At 58.9% G+C, this 17,739-nt stretch overlaps 1 protein-coding gene across 2 annotated transcripts; it reads left to right on the top strand.

Moving 5' to 3' along the window:
- The first annotated feature begins 887 nt into the window (after nucleotides 1-887).
- Nucleotides 888-16,378, top strand: WNT11 (Wnt family member 11). Of its 2 annotated transcripts, XM_040964192.1 has the most exons (5): nucleotides 888-1,148; nucleotides 8,152-8,387; nucleotides 10,069-10,346; nucleotides 12,393-12,685; nucleotides 16,157-16,378. In XM_040964192.1, the coding sequence occupies exons 1-5, from the start codon at nucleotides 1,066-1,068 to the stop codon at nucleotides 16,329-16,331; spliced, it is 1,065 nt and encodes a 354-aa protein (XP_040820126.1). In that variant the 5' UTR covers nucleotides 888-1,065; the 3' UTR covers nucleotides 16,332-16,378. The 2 variants fall into 2 exon arrangements, with proteins under 2 accessions (XP_040820126.1, XP_040820127.1); XM_040964193.1 differs by lacking the exons at nucleotides 888-1,148; nucleotides 8,152-8,387 and having other exon boundaries at nucleotides 10,093-10,182; nucleotides 16,157-16,331.
- Nucleotides 16,379-17,739: the final 1,361 nt, after the last annotated feature.

The following is a 17,739-nucleotide window of genomic DNA, read 5'->3' as shown; positions in this document are numbered from 1 at the left end:
GAAAGGAATCCTTTTGTTTTTTGCTCCTCCCAAAGGGAGAAGGGTGAGGCTGCGTGCCTCCGGGCGAACGCCGTGTGTCGGTAAATTTGGGAGAAGCTGGGAAGGGAATTAATGAGGTGAGAATGAAGAGCTCCAAAGGGGGAAGAAAGAGAAAAGGCAGGAGAGCGCAGCTCGGTGCGGGCGCCGGGAGGGGAGGCGCGGCGGCTGCTGTGCTGTCCGAGGGCTCCGCCTGGCGGCTGGCCCCGGCCCCGGGCCAGCTGCCCGGTCTCACCTCGCCTCCAGCCCGGCCGGGGCCCCCTGGAACCCAGCAAAGCCCGTGGCTCACAGGCGGCCTCGGAAACCCGGGACCTTGAACCACGCCAAGCGGCCTCGCCATTCCCGCCTTCGTCTTCCCAGGCATCAACAGCAGTGCCCTGTGTAGCCTGCCGTGCCCTAAGCTAAGTGGAATAGCCCCTGGTACAAGTCTGGACCTCAGTGTTCCTTCCCGTGGGAATGGGCCAGTGAGCGAGTACGGCTAGCAGAGCTGCTGGGCGAACGCTCTTTTTAAGAGGGGGACTTGTGCACGGATCGCCCCGATTTACAGAGATGGTACACCGAGACCCAGCGGGAAAAGAGAAATGCCAAGGCTGAGTGTTGCGGGAAACAAAAGCCTAAATTCTGGGCCCTCTGCTCCACTCCTGTCCTTTAGCTCCGGGGCTCCGGGCCGCGTGCTTGGAGCGCCTCTTCCTGAACTCCACGTCTGTCGGCTTGTGTCCCGCCTGGCAGAGCCACTGAGGTCCCAGCAGCGATCCAAGCCGCGTGCGGAGGCGGACACGCCCTCGGGCGGCCGCACCTCCTCCGAGTCGGTCGCCGGCTGCTTCCCGGGTGGCGTGGGGGCCGGGGGTGGACCGCGCGCGGCCTCCCCGGGCCGCCCCTCCTTTGTAATTTGAATAAACGCCTCCCCATCCCGCGCGCGCCGCCTTAACCCGCCGCCCCCGCTCTCCCCGCTGCAGGCGGTGTGCGCGCGGGACCGACTCGGGCGGCGCGGCGGCTGCAGGCTGCGAGCCCGGCGCCCGGCGCGCAACCATGAAGGCGAGGCCGCAGGTCTGCGAGGCGCTGCTCTTCGCCCTGGCTCTCCACACCGGCGTGTGCTACGGCATCAAGTGGCTGTAAGTAGGGACCGCACGGCGGCCTAGGGCAGGGGGAGGGATCCCCGAGGGGTGGCGGGGACGGGGTGAGCGTGGGCCATCTACTCTGCAGCTTCCGTGTCTTGGCGGGTCAAGCGCTCTGGTCACTTCTCCCAGGCTTGCGGTGGAGGTGCGCCTGCAAAGTTTCCCCACGCCGTTGTCTAGGGGCACCCTCGCGAGGCGCCTTGCTCTTGGTGGCTCCTGCTAGTTTCCTTGTCAGTGTTTGCACCCTAGCGGCCAGTGCACAGAGCCGGGCCTGCCCTGTCCACCTGAGTGACCTTGGGGGGGTGCCCCATGTCATTCTCGACCAATTTCCTTTGCTGCTCAGAGCCCCACTCCGCATTGGCAGGCTCTGCACAAGGGCTTGCCGCCGCTCTTTAGCAGAGAGATGCAAGTAGCAGAGAGATGCAGCCAGCCTCCTTGGCCTGCGCCGGAGCTGCGGGTCCCAGGTCCTGCAGCAGCAGGCAGTGGTGGCGAGCGGAGTGGTGAGCAGAATGAAAACTCAGCCTGTTTCCAAAGGAGCTGCCCTTTGTGCTGGGAGAGATAAGGCCAGGCCGTAAATAACTCTGCCAACGTCCCGTGTCCTAGGGGACACCCGCGTGGACACTCAGGGGCAGGCAACTGCCTGCTGGACCCAGGCTCCTAGTGGTGCCCTAAGCCCTCCGAAGGTTCCTGGAGTTTGGCAGATGGGGCCGTGGTAGTGGGAGAGTGCAGCCCAGGACCCGGCTGTGGATTTAGGATGGGGGTTAAGGTATGTGTGTTGCACTTTAGGGGGGCTGGGGAGAGGCCCTGTGGAGGGTTTGGGGATTAGGTGGAAGATGGGGAGATAGAGCACAGCAGCTGGCAAACAGTCTGGAGGTCACTGGGCCCGCCCCCCCCCCCCCCAGCGCCAAGTTACCGATTAATTGGTGACTGGGGAGAGGAGCTGCATCTTGCTGTCTAGGAGGCTCCCAGCTCCCTCCTCCCATGCCCCCCAGGAGGCTGCTCCTCCCAGGCAGCCACCTTCCGGCTGCTGCTGGCCATCTGCAAGGAAGCCCCTGCATTGCCTCCCCCTACGCAGCAGCTGAGGCAACTGGGGTATAGAGAAGGGAAGGCTGCACGAGTGCCCCGGGGCCTGAGACTGGGCAAGGGCATTGTAGGGGCTGTGCCCTGGGAATGCTGAAGACCCCAGCAGGTGGACACTGAGATGGGCAATGGACTGTGTCCCTGTAAGTATTTCTCCTGAAGACGCTCCCAGCCTCATGGGAAAGTGAATCCTCCCAAGCCCTCCGGCAGGCTTCAGTCTGTGCCTCAGAGCCAGTGTGCAAGCTGAGCGGAGCAGTGGTTGGTCTCATGGGAGGCAGGTGGCCGGGCTGGGCTTGGCAGGGCAGCAGGATCTTCAGCTGGAATGAAAGCTGGCCGGGCTGGGCTTGGGGGCAGTCGGGAGTGGGATGGGTGAGGCCTCGTGTGCTTGGAATGGAAGCAGGTGGGCTTGGAGACCTCCGAACTGAGCAGAGTCTCTGTCAGGACAAGCTTGTCATTGCTATTTTTTTAAAGAGGCAGAGAGTTTGTGAAGCACCCCCCCAAGGCCACACAGCTGGTGGCTGTGGGATGAGAATCAGGCCAGAGCTTGTGGTAATGGCGAAGCTCTGGCCAGAAGGAGGAGGCAGGCAGGAAGGGTGTTATTTAAGCACAGCAGTTAGATGCAAGTGTGTGCTGATGCCTCTTTATGCACATATGCACAGCAGAGTGGCCTGGCCGACCTGCTTCTGGGCACCTTTTACCCTGTAAGATGACATTCTGTCCATGACCCCCACAGCACAGGCAGGGAGGGGGCTTAGGATTCTGTGGCTGGCAAGGTGCCATGAGATCTGTGTGACCCTGAACAGGTCAGCAATGGAGGACAGAGACGTGTATAGTGGGAGAGGCAGACTGGGGACTCATCCAGGAGCCACCGCTGTCCTCGGCTTAGGAAGACGAGTGGGAGAAGAAAGGGTGCTTAACATGGGGAAACCGAGACCAGATGTGGCCGAGTGACCTGGAATGCCTACCTGGTGGACACCCGGGGCCCGAGCAGGTGGGAAGGGCACTGGAGGGGAGGGGATAGGAACATGGCTGCCCGTGGGATGACCTGAGGAAACTTCCCTTGTCTTAGCCCAGCCCTACATCCCTTAGCTACTCCCTGCCAGGCCCTGGGAGGTTCCCAGCAAAGCGGAAGGGGAGACCTGGTCTGGTGGAACTGACCAGGCAGCTGCGTCCAGCGGTATGTGCCTTGGATGGTGCAGGGGCCCAAGGACTTGAGCCATCCTCCACTGCTTTCTGTCTGTAAGCAGGGAGCTAGACTGGAAGCGGAACAGCTAAGACTAGAACCAGCCCTGAGAGGGGGATGCTGGCAGTGCAACGTAGAAGATTGCCTTGTTGAACCACTCTGGGGGCAGGGGCTGAGGCAGTCTCATCCTGCAGATATCCCTAAAGCCTGCCTTCTCCTGGCCTGATGCCCTAGAGACTCTGGAGGGCCGTAGCCCACAGGCTGGAGTGCAACGAGTGGGACAGGGTTTGAGCCAGCCCCAGTCCTATTAAGCCCCCTGCCAGAAGCCTCAGTGCCCCAACTCTGAAATGGGTGTGGGAAGGGCACCAGGCTAGGGTCTGGGAGGCATGGTTCTGGCTGAACCCTGCCCCTTTGTGGGCCTCACTTTGTCCCCGTTGTACAGAGAGCAGCCTGGTTAGGATTTTCCCTGGGCAGCAGCAGCACGGGTGGCCTACAGGGTCCAGAGGCTCCACGTCCCCAGCACAACTGGGGACAAGAAATGGAGGGGTCCCTCTTGGCTCTGAGTGCTGGGACAACCCTCTTGGAGGCAACCAGATGATCTCTGGCTGTGGACTGGAGCAGCTTGTGGAGGAGGGGTCGGCCCGGGGGTCCTCAACATGGATGTTGCGATGTGATCTGAGGGGACCTCCCTAAGGCCACTCCAGAGGTTTTGAGAGCCTGAGAGAAGCTAGGCATGCCTGAGCAGATCAAAGTCAGGGTCTTGCCCCACTGTCCCAGGGTACCCAGGATGGTGTATGACCCAGGAGAGCCCAAAGGGATGAGGCAGGGGCAAGCAGAGGTCTGGTGTGGGGACCAGACTTTCACTGCTTTCCCACCCAGGGTTGGCAGGGCCCAGGGCGCAAATCTAGGGCTTCCTCAGATGGGAACAGCCGGCCAGCTGGAGGCAGGGGGCAGGAAGAGCCGGACCCATCCCTGTAGCCTCCGACAATGATGTGAGGCCCTTCCCACTGCCATGCCATTTTTGCCCTCATGCCAGCTCCCCTGGGGTGGAAGCCCCGTCTGGATGGCTCTGGGGGTGGCCTAAGCCACACCCTGCTGGAGTGGCACCTGCTACAGAATGGGTGAGTGGGCGACAACATTCTCTTCTGTGAGCAGCTGCTATGGCAGAGGAAGACCCAGGCCCAGACCACTTAAAGGAATCCCAGTGAGGCTACTGGAACAGACACCTTCGAATTCATGGTGTTGGAGGCAGGCCCTGGAAAGATGCTCTTCTTGGTTGGGAGTGGACCTCACTCGGGCCAGGGGACCTGACAGCTGCTCCAAGGGAGGGGCTTCTGGTAACACCAGGAAAACAGCTCAGTGGCAGGCTGTAGGGGAGGAAGCCAGCAGGAGGTGACATGGCCCTGCCCGGAGGCAAGAGTGGGGAGGACCACCCAGGCTGGGAGATGGGCTGCCGCCAGCCCACGGCTGGAAGGCAAAACCACTGACTGAGTGGGGCTTACCCAGAGACACCCTTGTTGTTGGAGCCTTTGGTGCTGAGGTGTATGGGGAAACTGAGGCAGGACAGGGGTCAGTGACCTGCCTAAGGTGGGCAGAGGTAGCTGGAAGGATGAGTGGCTGAGCCAGTGCTTGAATTCAGGTCTCTGCCTGGAGGCAGTCCCAGGAGACGTGCCATCAGCCACCGCCAACAGCCAAGCCAGTGAACTCTGCGTTCCCTCCTGTCCTTTCTTCCACCCTCTCCCCCACATCCCCAGCCCCCAGATAGAGCAAAATGTTTCCAATTAGGGGGTCTGTGTAGGGAGACATGTCCACACAGGCGACCCCCCCACCTCCCACCCTAATCCCTGATTACCTCCCTGAGGGGGATTTAGTTCCAAACGGTCATTACCACTAATTACCAGCTGACCGCATGGCCCTCCGCTGGAGTACAGTCGGCTGCCTCCACCTGCTTGCTCCCCTGGCAGACCAGGGCTGGCTGCTCCTGTCCTGGCCACGCTGGCACTTCAGTCCCCGCAAACAGCTGGCAGTTCCCTCAGTCCCCAGGCCTGGGGACCACTAGACCTCTGCCCTGCCCTGGGTCCTCCAGGCACCTCCAAAGCAGCTTCCTGTGGGGAGTCAGCCTCATCATTAGGATGTACCCACTGCTGTGTCTCTTCTCAACACCACTAGGGGCACAGCTGCAGGCTCTGTGGTTTCCCGCAGGGTCCCCAAGCCAGAGAGACCACAGGCTGCCAGGGACACAGAGCAGCCTTCTCTGAGAGCCACAACAGCTGGCGCCAGGCACTGTCTTATGCAGCTCCCCTGGAAGTGGCTCAGAGGCCCAGGTGAAGGGCAAGGTAGGATCAGTCTGGGCAGAGCATGGGGGACCCCGGGCAGGAGAGGCCAAATCCCCCTACTGGAGTGGGGTGCGGAGCCTTGCTGGAGGATGCTGGGCCCAGCCTCAGAGCTCTCAGTAGTTCATAGAGGGGATCATCTGCTCCCCACCCCTTGCTCCAGGCCACCCCCAGGGGGATCAGAGCTGAGAAATGACCTAACGGGGGCTGCTACTGTCCAGCAGCTCTGTAAGCTGTGTGTGTGGAGTGGAGGCGGGGAGACTTCAAACATCCCAGGAGCCTGCTGAGGTCCTGACACTGGTCGCAGGGTGGCCACAAGCACACCTAGCAAGGGCTGTAAGGGCTTAGATAGCTGGTTCCCCAGAAATGGGAGGTGGGCAGGACCAGAGCAGCTCATCAGAAGATGCTCCATGGACAGCCCTGTGTAGAACACCACCATCCAAATCCGCCAGACCTGTCCCTGCTCACACGAGGCATCTCTTCCAGCGTCCAACAGCCCCTGCGGTGTTCAGTTTGGAATTGGTGCTCCGGAAGGGACAGCAGTTTGTTCCAGGTGGCCCAGTATGCAGAAGGGCAGAGCTTGAGACAGAATCCACCTGGGTTTTCACTTCCTCTGGCCCAGTGAGCAGGGGCACCCTGTGAATATTCCAGATAATTGCATGCATTTTACTTCGGTCTCCCTAGAGCACTTTATAGCACTCAAAGACATGAGGCCTCGACAGGTTGGGTGACTTGTGGGTTATACAGCTAGTGCCCACAGCCGCTGTGCCAGCCCAGAAGCAGGGACAGCTGTGTCTCTGCATTGCAATCGTTGGTGGGCTTATCCAGCTCTCAGATACTCCTCAAGGTCAGGGTCTGTGTTATGTCTCAAATGAGCATGAGAGGAATGACCACCAACAAATAATTTCTCCTATGACTGGGTCAAGTGCACTTAGTCCTTCTGGTATGGCAGGAGGGTGGGAGGCCTTCCTGGGTCAGGCCTGGTGTGGGACCGGCTCAGGGAGAGAGGCTGGGAGCTTGCTGTGCCTGCACATTAGGACATGCAGCGGGCCCAGCCAGGAGGCCGGGTATTGAGAGGACTGTCAGGTGGCAGCCCATGGCCTTGACCGGGTGGACAGGGTCTGAGCACTGATCACAGGCAGAGTCAGGAATGCCCCTTGTCAGCCTTCACCTGTGAATGACACAGTGGTGCCAGGAGGTAAGGGGGAGGAGAGGGGTGTAGCACCTTGCCCTTACCACCATACTCGCCCATCACCTGGGGCGAGAGTGGCACCTGGCTGGGCTGAGGCTTGAAACATGGAGCTTTCCAGGATCACTGTGTCCACCTGGGACACCCAGTACTGCTCACAGTGTGTCCTTCTTTGGACCCCAAATTCCTCCAGTGTCTCCGCTGAGTGGCCGAGGGCTCTGACTACCTGAGGTCCATCTACCATGGTTGGAGCAGTGGCTGGGGACTGGAGCCAAGCCCATGGGGTTGTGACTGATGGTCCTGGGAGAATGGCAGGTTCTAGAAGGACCCGGTGCTGGAGCCTTGGAGCCCCTGTGCCCAATGCAGGAGCAGGCCCCACCTTCCTAAGCATGTAGGAGGCCAGTACCTTCCCCCCGACCACCAAGGGAGGAGCTCTGCCCTCAGCAGCCTCAAAGGTCAACTGAATCAAACCGTGCCTGCCTGCAGGGCTTCCACGTGGGGAACAGCATGAGGATTGTCCAGGAGCACGCACGGGCCCTGGTAGTTCCCAGATAGACCCCCTTTGTCAGAATGTCTCACAGACTGCACTTAACCAGGCCCAGAGAGGGTCAGCACATGGATCCAAGGTCACACAGCAACTGAATGGCTCCATCCAGAGCCACTCCCCTGTCTTCAAGGTTCTAGATCATCCTAGAATCCACTGGTTCTTGTAGGCTTTAACACACGGATCTGAGACTTCCCAGTGTGATGAATGAGTTTAGTGATCTAGGGAACAGGGGTGCTAAGTTCCCGACCTGCGTTGTGCACACAGCAAGGGTGTGAGTATGAGTGTTGGTCACCGTGGTGCTAACCTAAGCCGTGGGCCTGCTGTCTGGACGGGTGTGCTCAGTGCGTGGTCCTTCACAGGCAGTTGAGAGCCAGGCCAGCCTGGTGAGTTCTCGGTGAGCTGGAGGGCGGGGTAGTGTCAGGATATGCATTGGGAAGCCTAGGCAGGACCCATCACCATCCCCTGAGAATCGGGACCGTCTGAGATCCAGATGAGTACTAACATCCTCAAGGTCGCATAGAGGTGGGGAAGGGACTGTCACCCTGCCAGGTGGCATCTTGCCTCCTCATTTCTTGACTCAAGGAACCCAAAGGAGGGAAAGCTGGGGGCCAGCAGGGCAGGTGCAAGCTGCCCACGGCCCTGTCTTCCCTTCTGTTGGCGGCATGCAGGGCGCTGTCCAAGACGCCGGCGGCCTTGGCACTGAACCAGACGCAGCACTGCAAGCAGCTGGAGGGCCTGGTGTCAGCACAGGTGCAACTGTGTCGCAGCAACCTGGAGCTCATGCACACAGTGGTGCGTGCGGCCCGTGAGGTCATGAAGGCCTGTCGCAGGGCCTTTGCCGACATGCGCTGGAACTGCTCCTCCATCGAGCTCGCCCCCAACTACCTGCTTGACCTGGAGAGAGGTAGGAAGCTACCGATGTATGCTGTGGGAGCTGTAGGGGGCTAGGGGGTAGCATGGATCTGGCATAAATGTGTGTGTGTGTGTAGGCAAGTGGGTGGGCTTATGAATGGCTGTTCAAATACACACAGGCCCCAGTGTGTGAGCAAAGGAATGAGTGATCCCCAACCCTGGAACCCCAGCTTGCCTCTTGTTCTATTGAAGGCCACATGCAAGGGGCTCCTCAGAGTGTAAGATGAGGGTCCCACCCTTGGGGGCATACAGGTGTACCCGGGCCAGGGTGGCCGCAAGTCCCAGGCTGTTATCCCTAGAGCAGAGAGGGTCCAAGGAGCATCTCCCAGGAGAAGACTTGTTGGTGACTGCAGGCACTGGATAAAGGCCCAGGGCAGCTCATCGGCTAGGGAAGCTGAGGCTGGAGCACAGGCGCCCCGCGGGCTACGTGGGCTCCTGAGGCTGCAACCACAGTACATTCCACACTGAGTTCTTGTCAGCAACCACAGGTTGCCCCCTGCTGAGACCCAGATTATGTTCCCAGGAAGGGGATCCCCTTGCTGGTTCCTACTCTGTGCCGGTGGCCAGAAGGCCTAGCACCCTCAGCTTGCAGCTGCTTCTCATCCCACCTGCCTCTGCCATCCTCTGCTGGGCTCCCCTGGGGGTAGCTGTGAGCCCCAAATGCCTTCTTAGGTGGGCACAAGCCATTGGCCATGGGCCCTCCTCACCCAGTACAACCTCATCTTTGTGCCATTAGCCAGCAAAGACCCTGGTTTCTTTCTTTTTGAGATTTATTTGTTTTTGTTGGAAAGGCAGATATACAGAGAGGAGGAGATACAGAAAAACATCCGTCTGCTGGATCGCTCCTCAAGCAGCCACATCAGCCAGGACTGAGCCAATCTGAAGCCAGTAGCCAGGAGCTTCTTCCTGGTCTCTCACACAGGTGCAGGGTCCCAAGGCTTCAGGCATTCCTCGACTGCTTTCCCAGGCCACAAGCAGGGAGCTGGATAAGAAGTAGAGCAATTGGGATTAGAATTGGTGCCCATATGGGATCCTGGCATGCAAGACAAAGACTTTCACCCCCAGGCTGCTGTGCAAGGGCCCCTTTTAAAAAGACGTATTTATTTATTTGAAAGGCAGAGTTATATAGAGAGAGGGATACAAAGAGTGGGATCTTTCATCCACTGGTTCACTTCCCAGTTGGCCACAGTGGCTGGAGCTGAGCTGGTCTGAAGCCAAGAGCCAGAATCTTGTTCTGGGTCTTCCATGCAGGTACAGGGTCCCAGGGCTTTGGATCATCCCCTGTTGCTTTCCCAGGCTATAAGCAACAAGCTGGATTGGAAGCGAAGTAGCTGGGACTCAAACCGGTGCTGATATGCAATGCCAGTGTTGCAGGTGGCAGTTTAGTTTGTTGTACCTCAGTGTAGGCTTCCAGATACTGAGGATCATGTGACCACATCTTTCTGGGGCCCTCAAGTTCTCTACAGAGCCAGGGGACTGGATTCTTGCTTCTGAGTAGCAACTCTGGGCAGAAGGGGCCACGCTGTGAGTTCCTGTGCCTGGAGTGTGCTGGCAGGAGTAATAGCCACAGCTCTGGTGCCAACCCTATGGCAGGGTGGGTGTGAAGCAGCAGACAGGTTCCTTCCCCTGGGCCAGTCCTCCCTGTGCCCTGCTGACCCCCACCCCCACCCCAGGGACCCGGGAGTCGGCCTTCGTGTATGCATTATCAGCGGCCGCCATCAGCCATGCCATCGCCCGGGCCTGCACCTCTGGCGACCTGCCCGGCTGCTCATGCGGCCCCGTCCCAGGTGAGCCACCCGGGCCCGGGAACCGCTGGGGAGGATGTGCGGACAACCTCAGCTACGGGCTCCTCATGGGGGCCAAGTTTTCCGATGCTCCTATGAAGGTGAAAAAAACAGGATCCCAAGCCAATAAACTGATGCGTCTACACAACAGTGAAGTGGGGAGACAGGTAACCAACCCACCCCACCCACCCCAGATGGTTGTGCTTGTGCCATTGGCCTAGAGAGAGCCATCCCCCACCCCACCATGTGCCCAAATGGGGGTGGGGGGAATGCGCCCTGATCGGCCCCCACCCACATGATTTGTCTCCCACTTCTCTCTCAGCTCTTCGCTCTCTAGCTGCTTGGGGCTTGCCTTCTCCTCCTCCTCTTCCAGGCTATTCACTAAGACTGGGGTATTTTGCACAGGACTCCTGAGTTTTGACCTTAACTCTGATGCTGAGCATCTTGAGCTAGCCACAGCAGGTCCCCTTCTCTCTGGCTTCAGTTGCTCCCCTGTGTACAATGGCAGGAGTGTTTGTGCCAACTTGCCAGCAATTGTGTCCTCCAGGCGTGGCCAGGGCTGCGGGCAGCAGAGCCACCGCATGCTGAGGGGTCCTCTCCCCAGGTGCACTGAGGACTCGCCCAGACCCAGCCCACCCCCAAGCACAGCTCTCCCCAGCACCTGCTGGGACAGTTTTCCATGCACCCCTCCACTCATCAGAATAAAGAATGAACAAACCATGTGGTCTTTGGAAAATTAAAAAGATGGCAAAACAGTGCTGGTTGCCCACCTGCAAGCTGCTGGTTCTCTTACCTCCAGGGCAGGCATGAACCCCTCCCCGCATCCTTCCTCTCCAGTGAGGGGTGGGACTGCCCCCACCCCCACATTGTATCCTCTTTAGCTCCTTTCTGCATCCTGCTAGCCCCATTCTACAGAGACAACAAGTGAGGCAGGAAGCATGGGGGTGACAGCCCAGATCCACAGCACTCCCAAGTCCAGGGGCTTCTGTATCTTTGCTCCTGGGAGTTTTCTAGAATGTTCGTAGAACTGAGGCCAAATTCTGCTGCCCACCTGCAGTCTATCCATGCAGAGCACCCCCATCTCAGGGCACAGCCCTCCCCTCATCTTGGGCAGTCTACAGAGGTCCCCAGGCTCAGAGGCCTCTCAGGCCTGTCCCTGTCCCTGACACCGGGCCACAGGAAGGTTTAGTAAGTGCAGATGCACTAGGTGGGCACTGACAATGTGACCACAGCTCTGGGCTCCATCCTCATAAGCACACTACGCACCCTGCTCAGCAAATCTCAGATTTCACACCCAAGTGCCCACCTTGGATCTGCATTTGCAGGCATGAGTGAGGCGGCAGGAGCCAGCTTGGGGCATGTCCCTGCCTGCTCCGTGCCTCGGTTTCCCCATCTGAGACAGGAGACCTGTCTCCCTGTGCAGGGCCTGGGCATGGGTAGCCAAGTGCCAGGTAGAACAGAAGGGCCTTAGCAGGCCCTTAATTCCTACCCTGTGGTGCAGTCAGGGAAACTGAGGCCCAGAGAAGGTCATTTCTCCAATCGAGGTTGCCCCTGAGTCTCCCCCACCCCGATCTGCTGTCCACCAGGCCCTACTTCAACATGTTTCTCAAAACCAAAATGGACTCCAGTTCAGAATAGCTCACAAACATCTAGGAGACGGCCTGTGCCCAGCAATCAGGGGTGCGCCCTGGCTGATGCACTGGCCGTGGGGGAGGGACCAAGCACATAGAGGACCATGTCCCCAAGCACTCCATGCCCTGCTCTCTTTTGCTTCTTTTCTCACTGAGAGAATTCCCTGCTCCTCACCACCAAGTTGTGTGGGACATTTCCATGCCCTGGCTTTTGGAGTTCCCCTGACCCTGAGTTCAAACCCTGGCTCTAGCAGTTGCTGGCTGTGCACCCCTGGGCATGAGACATGACCTCTCTGAACCTCTGACCCGAATCCTTAAAGGGGAAGGAAAGGGCTCTTTGGCAGTCACTGACTCCCAGGCATCTGTGAATCCTTGCAAATGCCACTGCTCCCACTCCTCCCTGCTCCCCTGCCCCCCACAGGCCAGGCTGGCTGACAAAAGCTCGCCCCCTGGAGGCCTGAGCTGGCCCTGCCTCCCTTACCAGCTCCCCAGCCCCCTGGTGGGTGGGGCGGGTTCCCCGGGGCATTACCCTCCCTGGGGAAGGCTGTGGCCGCCCAGCCCAGCGCCCTCCCCTGTCTGCAGGCTCTGCGTGCCTCTCTGGAAATGAAGTGTAAGTGCCACGGGGTGTCGGGCTCCTGCTCCATCCGCACCTGCTGGAAGGGGCTACAGGAGCTGCGGGATGTGGCCGCTGACCTCAAGAGCCGCTATCTGTCGGCCACCAAGGTGGTACACAGACCCATGGGCACCCGCAAGCACCTGGTGCCCAAGGACCTGGACATTCGGCCCGTGAAGGACTCGGAGCTTGTCTACCTGCAGAGCTCGCCTGACTTCTGCATGAAGAATGAGAAGGTGGGCTCGCACGGGACACAAGACAGGTAAGAGTCGACTCTGCCAGGCCTGGGCACGTGCTTGCTGATGGCTGGGGAATGATCAGGGGAAGGTGCCAGGGTCCTGGGGTGTCCAGGTGGGGGGCACTGGGGAATGGAGGCTGGCAGAGGCCCCACCCCACCTTCAGATGCAGTACTGGGAGACAGGAGGGTGCAAAGATGCTGCTCCATAGAATGTGGGTACCCAGCAGGCACCCATCAAAGAAGGGGCAGGAGGAGTGAAGGGGCATGCCATAGTGCCAGCACTGGAGGCAGTGGTGCCCAGCGAGTCTGTGGAATTCAAGGAGGGCACACATGTCTTATCCCCCACAATGGGCATTAGTGTATGCGCCCTTCTCTCGGGCTGCAACAACCTCTTGGGTACCCCTGGCCCCTCCCCATGTCAGAGCCAGGCATGGGGTCCCTACAACTGGCCCAGGGCAGGGTGCAGGTGGGGGCTGCAGACTCCTTGCGCATAGAGTATGGGGTTCTGCAGAAAGCCAGACCTGAGCCCGGCTCCAACAAGGACCATTCTGGAACCCAGTGCAGCTGGTCAGGTGCCAGGCACAGGACCCAGGAAAGGCCCCTAGGACCTACGCAGTGCAGCATGTGGCCCCCAGAGGTGTTTGGCCAGGGGAACTCTTTCATTAGGGAGTCCCAGCGCGGGTGGGGCTGAGAGCGCCTGGGTGTCGGGGAAGGCGTCTGGCACATTGTTGGGATCCAGCCAGCAGCAGCTTCCTCCACAGCCTAGTTCCTGTCTCCAGCCAGGGAGGGGGCAGGCTGTGTGCAGAGGGCCCGGGGCTCCCATCTGGAGGCCACATTGAGGGGGCTGGGCCCAGGGAAAGTGGATCCGGGTCAGGGAGAGGGGCCGGAGCTCAGAGCGTCTCGGCTAAGGCAGCAGCAGGGCAGGCATGATGAATGGGGAGGTGACAGCAGTGACTTCCAGAACACAAAGGGACTGGGAGAGCTTGGTGAGAACCCCAGAGCCAAGAGAGGGTCCCCTTGAATCTGTAAGCAGCTCTGTGTGTATGCACACGCACATGCGTGCACTCCAACCAGGACATGGCTCCCGAGCTGCGTTAATTTGAGCAAATCCTTGGCTGATCTGGGGCTCAGTCTTACCACCTGAGCAATGGGGATGATAGCCCCAGCTAACAGGCCTTGGTGAATCATGTCTGGTTTTGCTATCACCGCTTCTCCCTCCTGCCCAGGACTTGCACTGTCCACTGCCCTTTCTGTCCCCGCCTCCCCTCCGCCCTGCACTCATTGATTTCCTGCCAGGTTCAGCTGCCTCTGTGTAGGTTGGCTCTGGGCTGCAGTTACAGGTGACCCCAGTAACTCAGGGGCTTATGACCATGGCTCCTTCCTTCCTGCCCGCTCTCTCTGAAGCCATAGCTCTGCCTGGTCCTGGCAGCCACAGGGAATTGGGGTTGGAGGGAGACCCCCATGAGCTCAGGTTGTGGCAGAGGGAAGCCCAAGAGTGAGGGCAGGACAATGGGGATCCTGACAGCCTAGACATCAAGGAGGACTTCCTGGAGGAAGAGAGATGAGGCATTTGTTTGGTTGAGGGGATGTGGGGTTGCAGAGGGCTGCATGAGAGTGAGTTTTATGACTGTGCAAGGCAGGTGCACCATGGTGTCAGGACTGGCTCCCCAGCCAGGGAAGGTGTCCTGCTGTCCTTCTCATATCCAGGCCAGAGAAACTGAGGCATCAGGGACTATACCCCTGCAATCCGTCCCCCTCCCAACCTTACAGCCTGTGCCATGGGTCCTTCTCTTGGCTCCCAGCCCTCCTCTCCCGAGCTGCCAGGTGCAGCCGCCACCTCAGGCCTTGTCTACCTTGGCACAGGAGGCCAGGTTTACTGATAGTGCAGGTGAGGGATCAGCCAAGCCCTTTAGGGTGCGGCCGCAGTGACTCAGAACTGCCCTGAGTCACACAGCCCGTGCATGGCAGAGCTGGGCTTGGGAACCAGGGCTATCTAGCTCTGGGCCCCCACAGTCAGGCCACCTGCTGATTCTGGGCCCTCCCTCCTTCCCAGCTCAGACCTGATCCTCTCTTTACTTCCTCCCCTGCCTCCTGCTCTCACTCTCGCTCATCTGGCATCAAGCCAGGTCCTTTACTTTCGCGGGGACTGTCCCCTCTATTCCCTACCCTTTCCCATTCTGTGCATGTTAGGTTCCTCCAGCTCACCTTTCTGGTCCAGGCAACCCCTCTTTTTCCAGGAAGCGCTCTGCACACTCACAGACACTGTGTTGGCACTGTAGGACCTGGGGCATACCCCTGCTCCATTCTGTGCCCGTTTCCATGTTAGTAAATAGGACGATTGGATGCAGTCACCCCTACAGCTTGCCCATCTCACGTTTTCTGACATTTCTGTTCTCACAGTAGGTACAGGGCGGGAAGTGGGTCTTTTGACCCTGCCCAGTGCCCCACGTCCCTGCCACTTCTCCTAGTCCCTGGTCCTAGCCTCAGTACACTGGACTACCTTCTCAGCAGTCAGAAGAACTGATGACAACACAGGGCACTTCAGGTTCACTGGTCCTCTAGGGGCTGCTCATCCCATGGAAGGGGTTCGGGACACAAGGCAGCCCCCACATGGCCCAGGGGGCTCTGTGCAGCTCAGGGCAGAGCGAGCAGGAAGCAGCCTTGGGGTCACGTGCCCTGTTCATCCCCAGGCTCAGGGGAGAGCTTGTGCAGCGTGGTACCCTTGGCTGAGCCTGTGTGCCTCTGTGTGATGAGTACAACACTCCTACCCACCCAGCACTCCTACTGTGCCACTCCTGTAAGGTTGTCACTTGTCCCACGGGAGGCAAGTGGCCTGTAGACATCTGAGCCCGAGGCTCCCTCAACCTGTGCAGCTGTGGGTGCTTCCAGATTGCCTTTGCAGTCTAAATGCCAGCCTGATGCTGATGTCTGTGTGCACTGACTGAGGGTCCTTTAAGGATTTAGATGTGCAGAAGCAGGGGTGGGTGTTGTGGCCTAGTGAGCTGAGCTTTGCTCCCTGTATCATCCACATGCATAGCAGAGTGCCTATTTTGAATCCACGCTGCTCTGCTTCCAAATCCAGCGTCCCACTGATGTGGCGGGAGGGGGGGTGCAGCAGAGGATAGCCCAAGGGCTTGAGTCCTAGCTACTTGTGTGGGAGACCCGGATGGTGCTCCTAGCTCCTGGCTCAGCCCTGGCTCAGCCCTGGCCATTGCAGTCATTTGGGGAGTGATCCAACAAAGATTCTCTCTCTCTCATTGTTTCTCCCTTTATCACTGCCTTTCAAATGCATAAATAAATTGTTTAGAAAGTAGCAGAAACTGGAAAAGACATCTCCAAGAAAGTGAAAGAGCCATATCCTTTTGATGACAGCTTAGTGTAAATTCAGGGAAAGTGAGCAGTGCTTGGAGTGAGATGTTTTAAAATTCTCCAGGAGGGGCTGAGGAGGTGGAGTGCTCACCGACCTCTTCCCCTTCTCCCTCCCCTCCCCCACAGGCAGTGCAACAAGACCTCGAATGGCAGTGACAGCTGCGATCTCATGTGCTGTGGGCGCGGCTACAACCCCTACACGGATCGCGTGGTTGAGCGGTGCCACTGCAAGTACCACTGGTGCTGCTACGTGACGTGTCGCCGCTGTGAGCGTACTGTGGAGCGCTATGTGTGCAAATGAGGCCTGCCCACGCCTGTGCCCACGGGAGCCCATGCCCGCACCCGCTCCTTGCACCCACGCTGGGCAGCTGGGGCCAGTCTCTCTCCGCCCCAAGGTGCCCCGCCCCAAGGATTCTCACGTGTGAATTCCAGATGCCACGCGGGCGCCCAGGGAATGTGGCTCAGCCTCTCCTTGGAAGCCACCAGTGACCGGAAACCTGGCCATGCTGGAAGGAGGGCCTGGACATCAAAGGATGCCGCTGGGATTAAAAATAACCTGGAGTGCCCACGTGCCGCCTTGCAGGCTGATCTGAGACGGCAGGCCCAGTACCTGTGAGACGGGGACGGACTTGACCTTCCAGGACCAGGCAGAGAATCCAGGGAAGGCATGGGTGTGCACAGCACCCTGTCCCCCAGCCCAGGGTCTGAGCCTGCTGGGCCCACCACATGGAACCACTAGCTTGGGTTGTACATTTTTTTTTTCCTTTTCTTCCTCTGGGATGTGGGAGCTACGGAAATATTTATAAATCGTTGCTTTTTCTTTGGGGTGGCTTGGCCTCAACTCCTCTTTATATATTTTATATGTGTATATAAATATATAAATATATATGATGATCTCTATTTTAAACAACAAGCCTCAAAACAGCTGTATGAAATCAGTGCTAAGCACACGCCTTGCTCTCCCCAGCCCGCTCCCCTACAGGGCCTGGCTGTCTCCACTGAACTCAGTGGATCCCAAGGCTGGCAGGAAATCCGCAGTTGGTTTCCAAGACAAGGCGGCCTCCGACTGATGCCTCTGCACCGCCCCCCACACCCCGGGACCCGCCCTGGCTTTCCCTGCTTCAGATCTTTTGGTCAAGGGCAAGCACAGATGTCTTGAAACTTAAGCCTGGTTGGCAGCATCTTGGTTCCTCACACATGTGGCCGCGTGAGCAGAGCCTGCTCAGCTCCCTGCAAAGGAAACCCCACTCCCTGATTTTGGGGGACATGGAGGCAGGCTGGATTGCAGCTGCCCCTGGTGGGGTTCCTGTGTGAGTCTGGGGAAGCCCCCGTCCCCAGACTCGGTTTTCTCATTGTAAAACCAGGGAGAGGGGGTGGCGATTGAGGCTGGAGTGGTGAGGAAGACTTGGCTGCTGGTTCCATTTTGAAGGTGGAGGCAACAGGATTTGTCCTCTTTCTGCACGTGGGGAGAATGCCTGGGTTTTGGCTGGAGCCACTGGAAGGACAGAGGCTCTGGCCTGGGGCTCAGCCCTGGACACGTGACGACCACCATGCAGATTGAGCTCCAAGCTGGTCTGACCCTTGAGTCAAGGGCTGTGATGTATATTTGGGTATCATCATTAAGGGAACTGGCAGGAGACCAAAACAGGGAGGATGGGGTGCAGGGACGGACTAGCTTCACCTTGAAGACTGGGGAGGGGAAGAGGACC

The sequence above is a fragment of the Ochotona curzoniae genome, unplaced genomic scaffold (assembly GCF_017591425.1).
Source record: "Ochotona curzoniae isolate NIBS_2020 unplaced genomic scaffold, NIBS_Ocur_1.0 scaffold_3223, whole genome shotgun sequence".
Taxonomy (NCBI): domain Eukaryota; kingdom Metazoa; phylum Chordata; class Mammalia; order Lagomorpha; family Ochotonidae; genus Ochotona; species Ochotona curzoniae.
The sequence above is the reverse complement of the archived record's forward strand: the minus strand, read 5'-3'. Positions and strand labels throughout refer to the sequence as shown.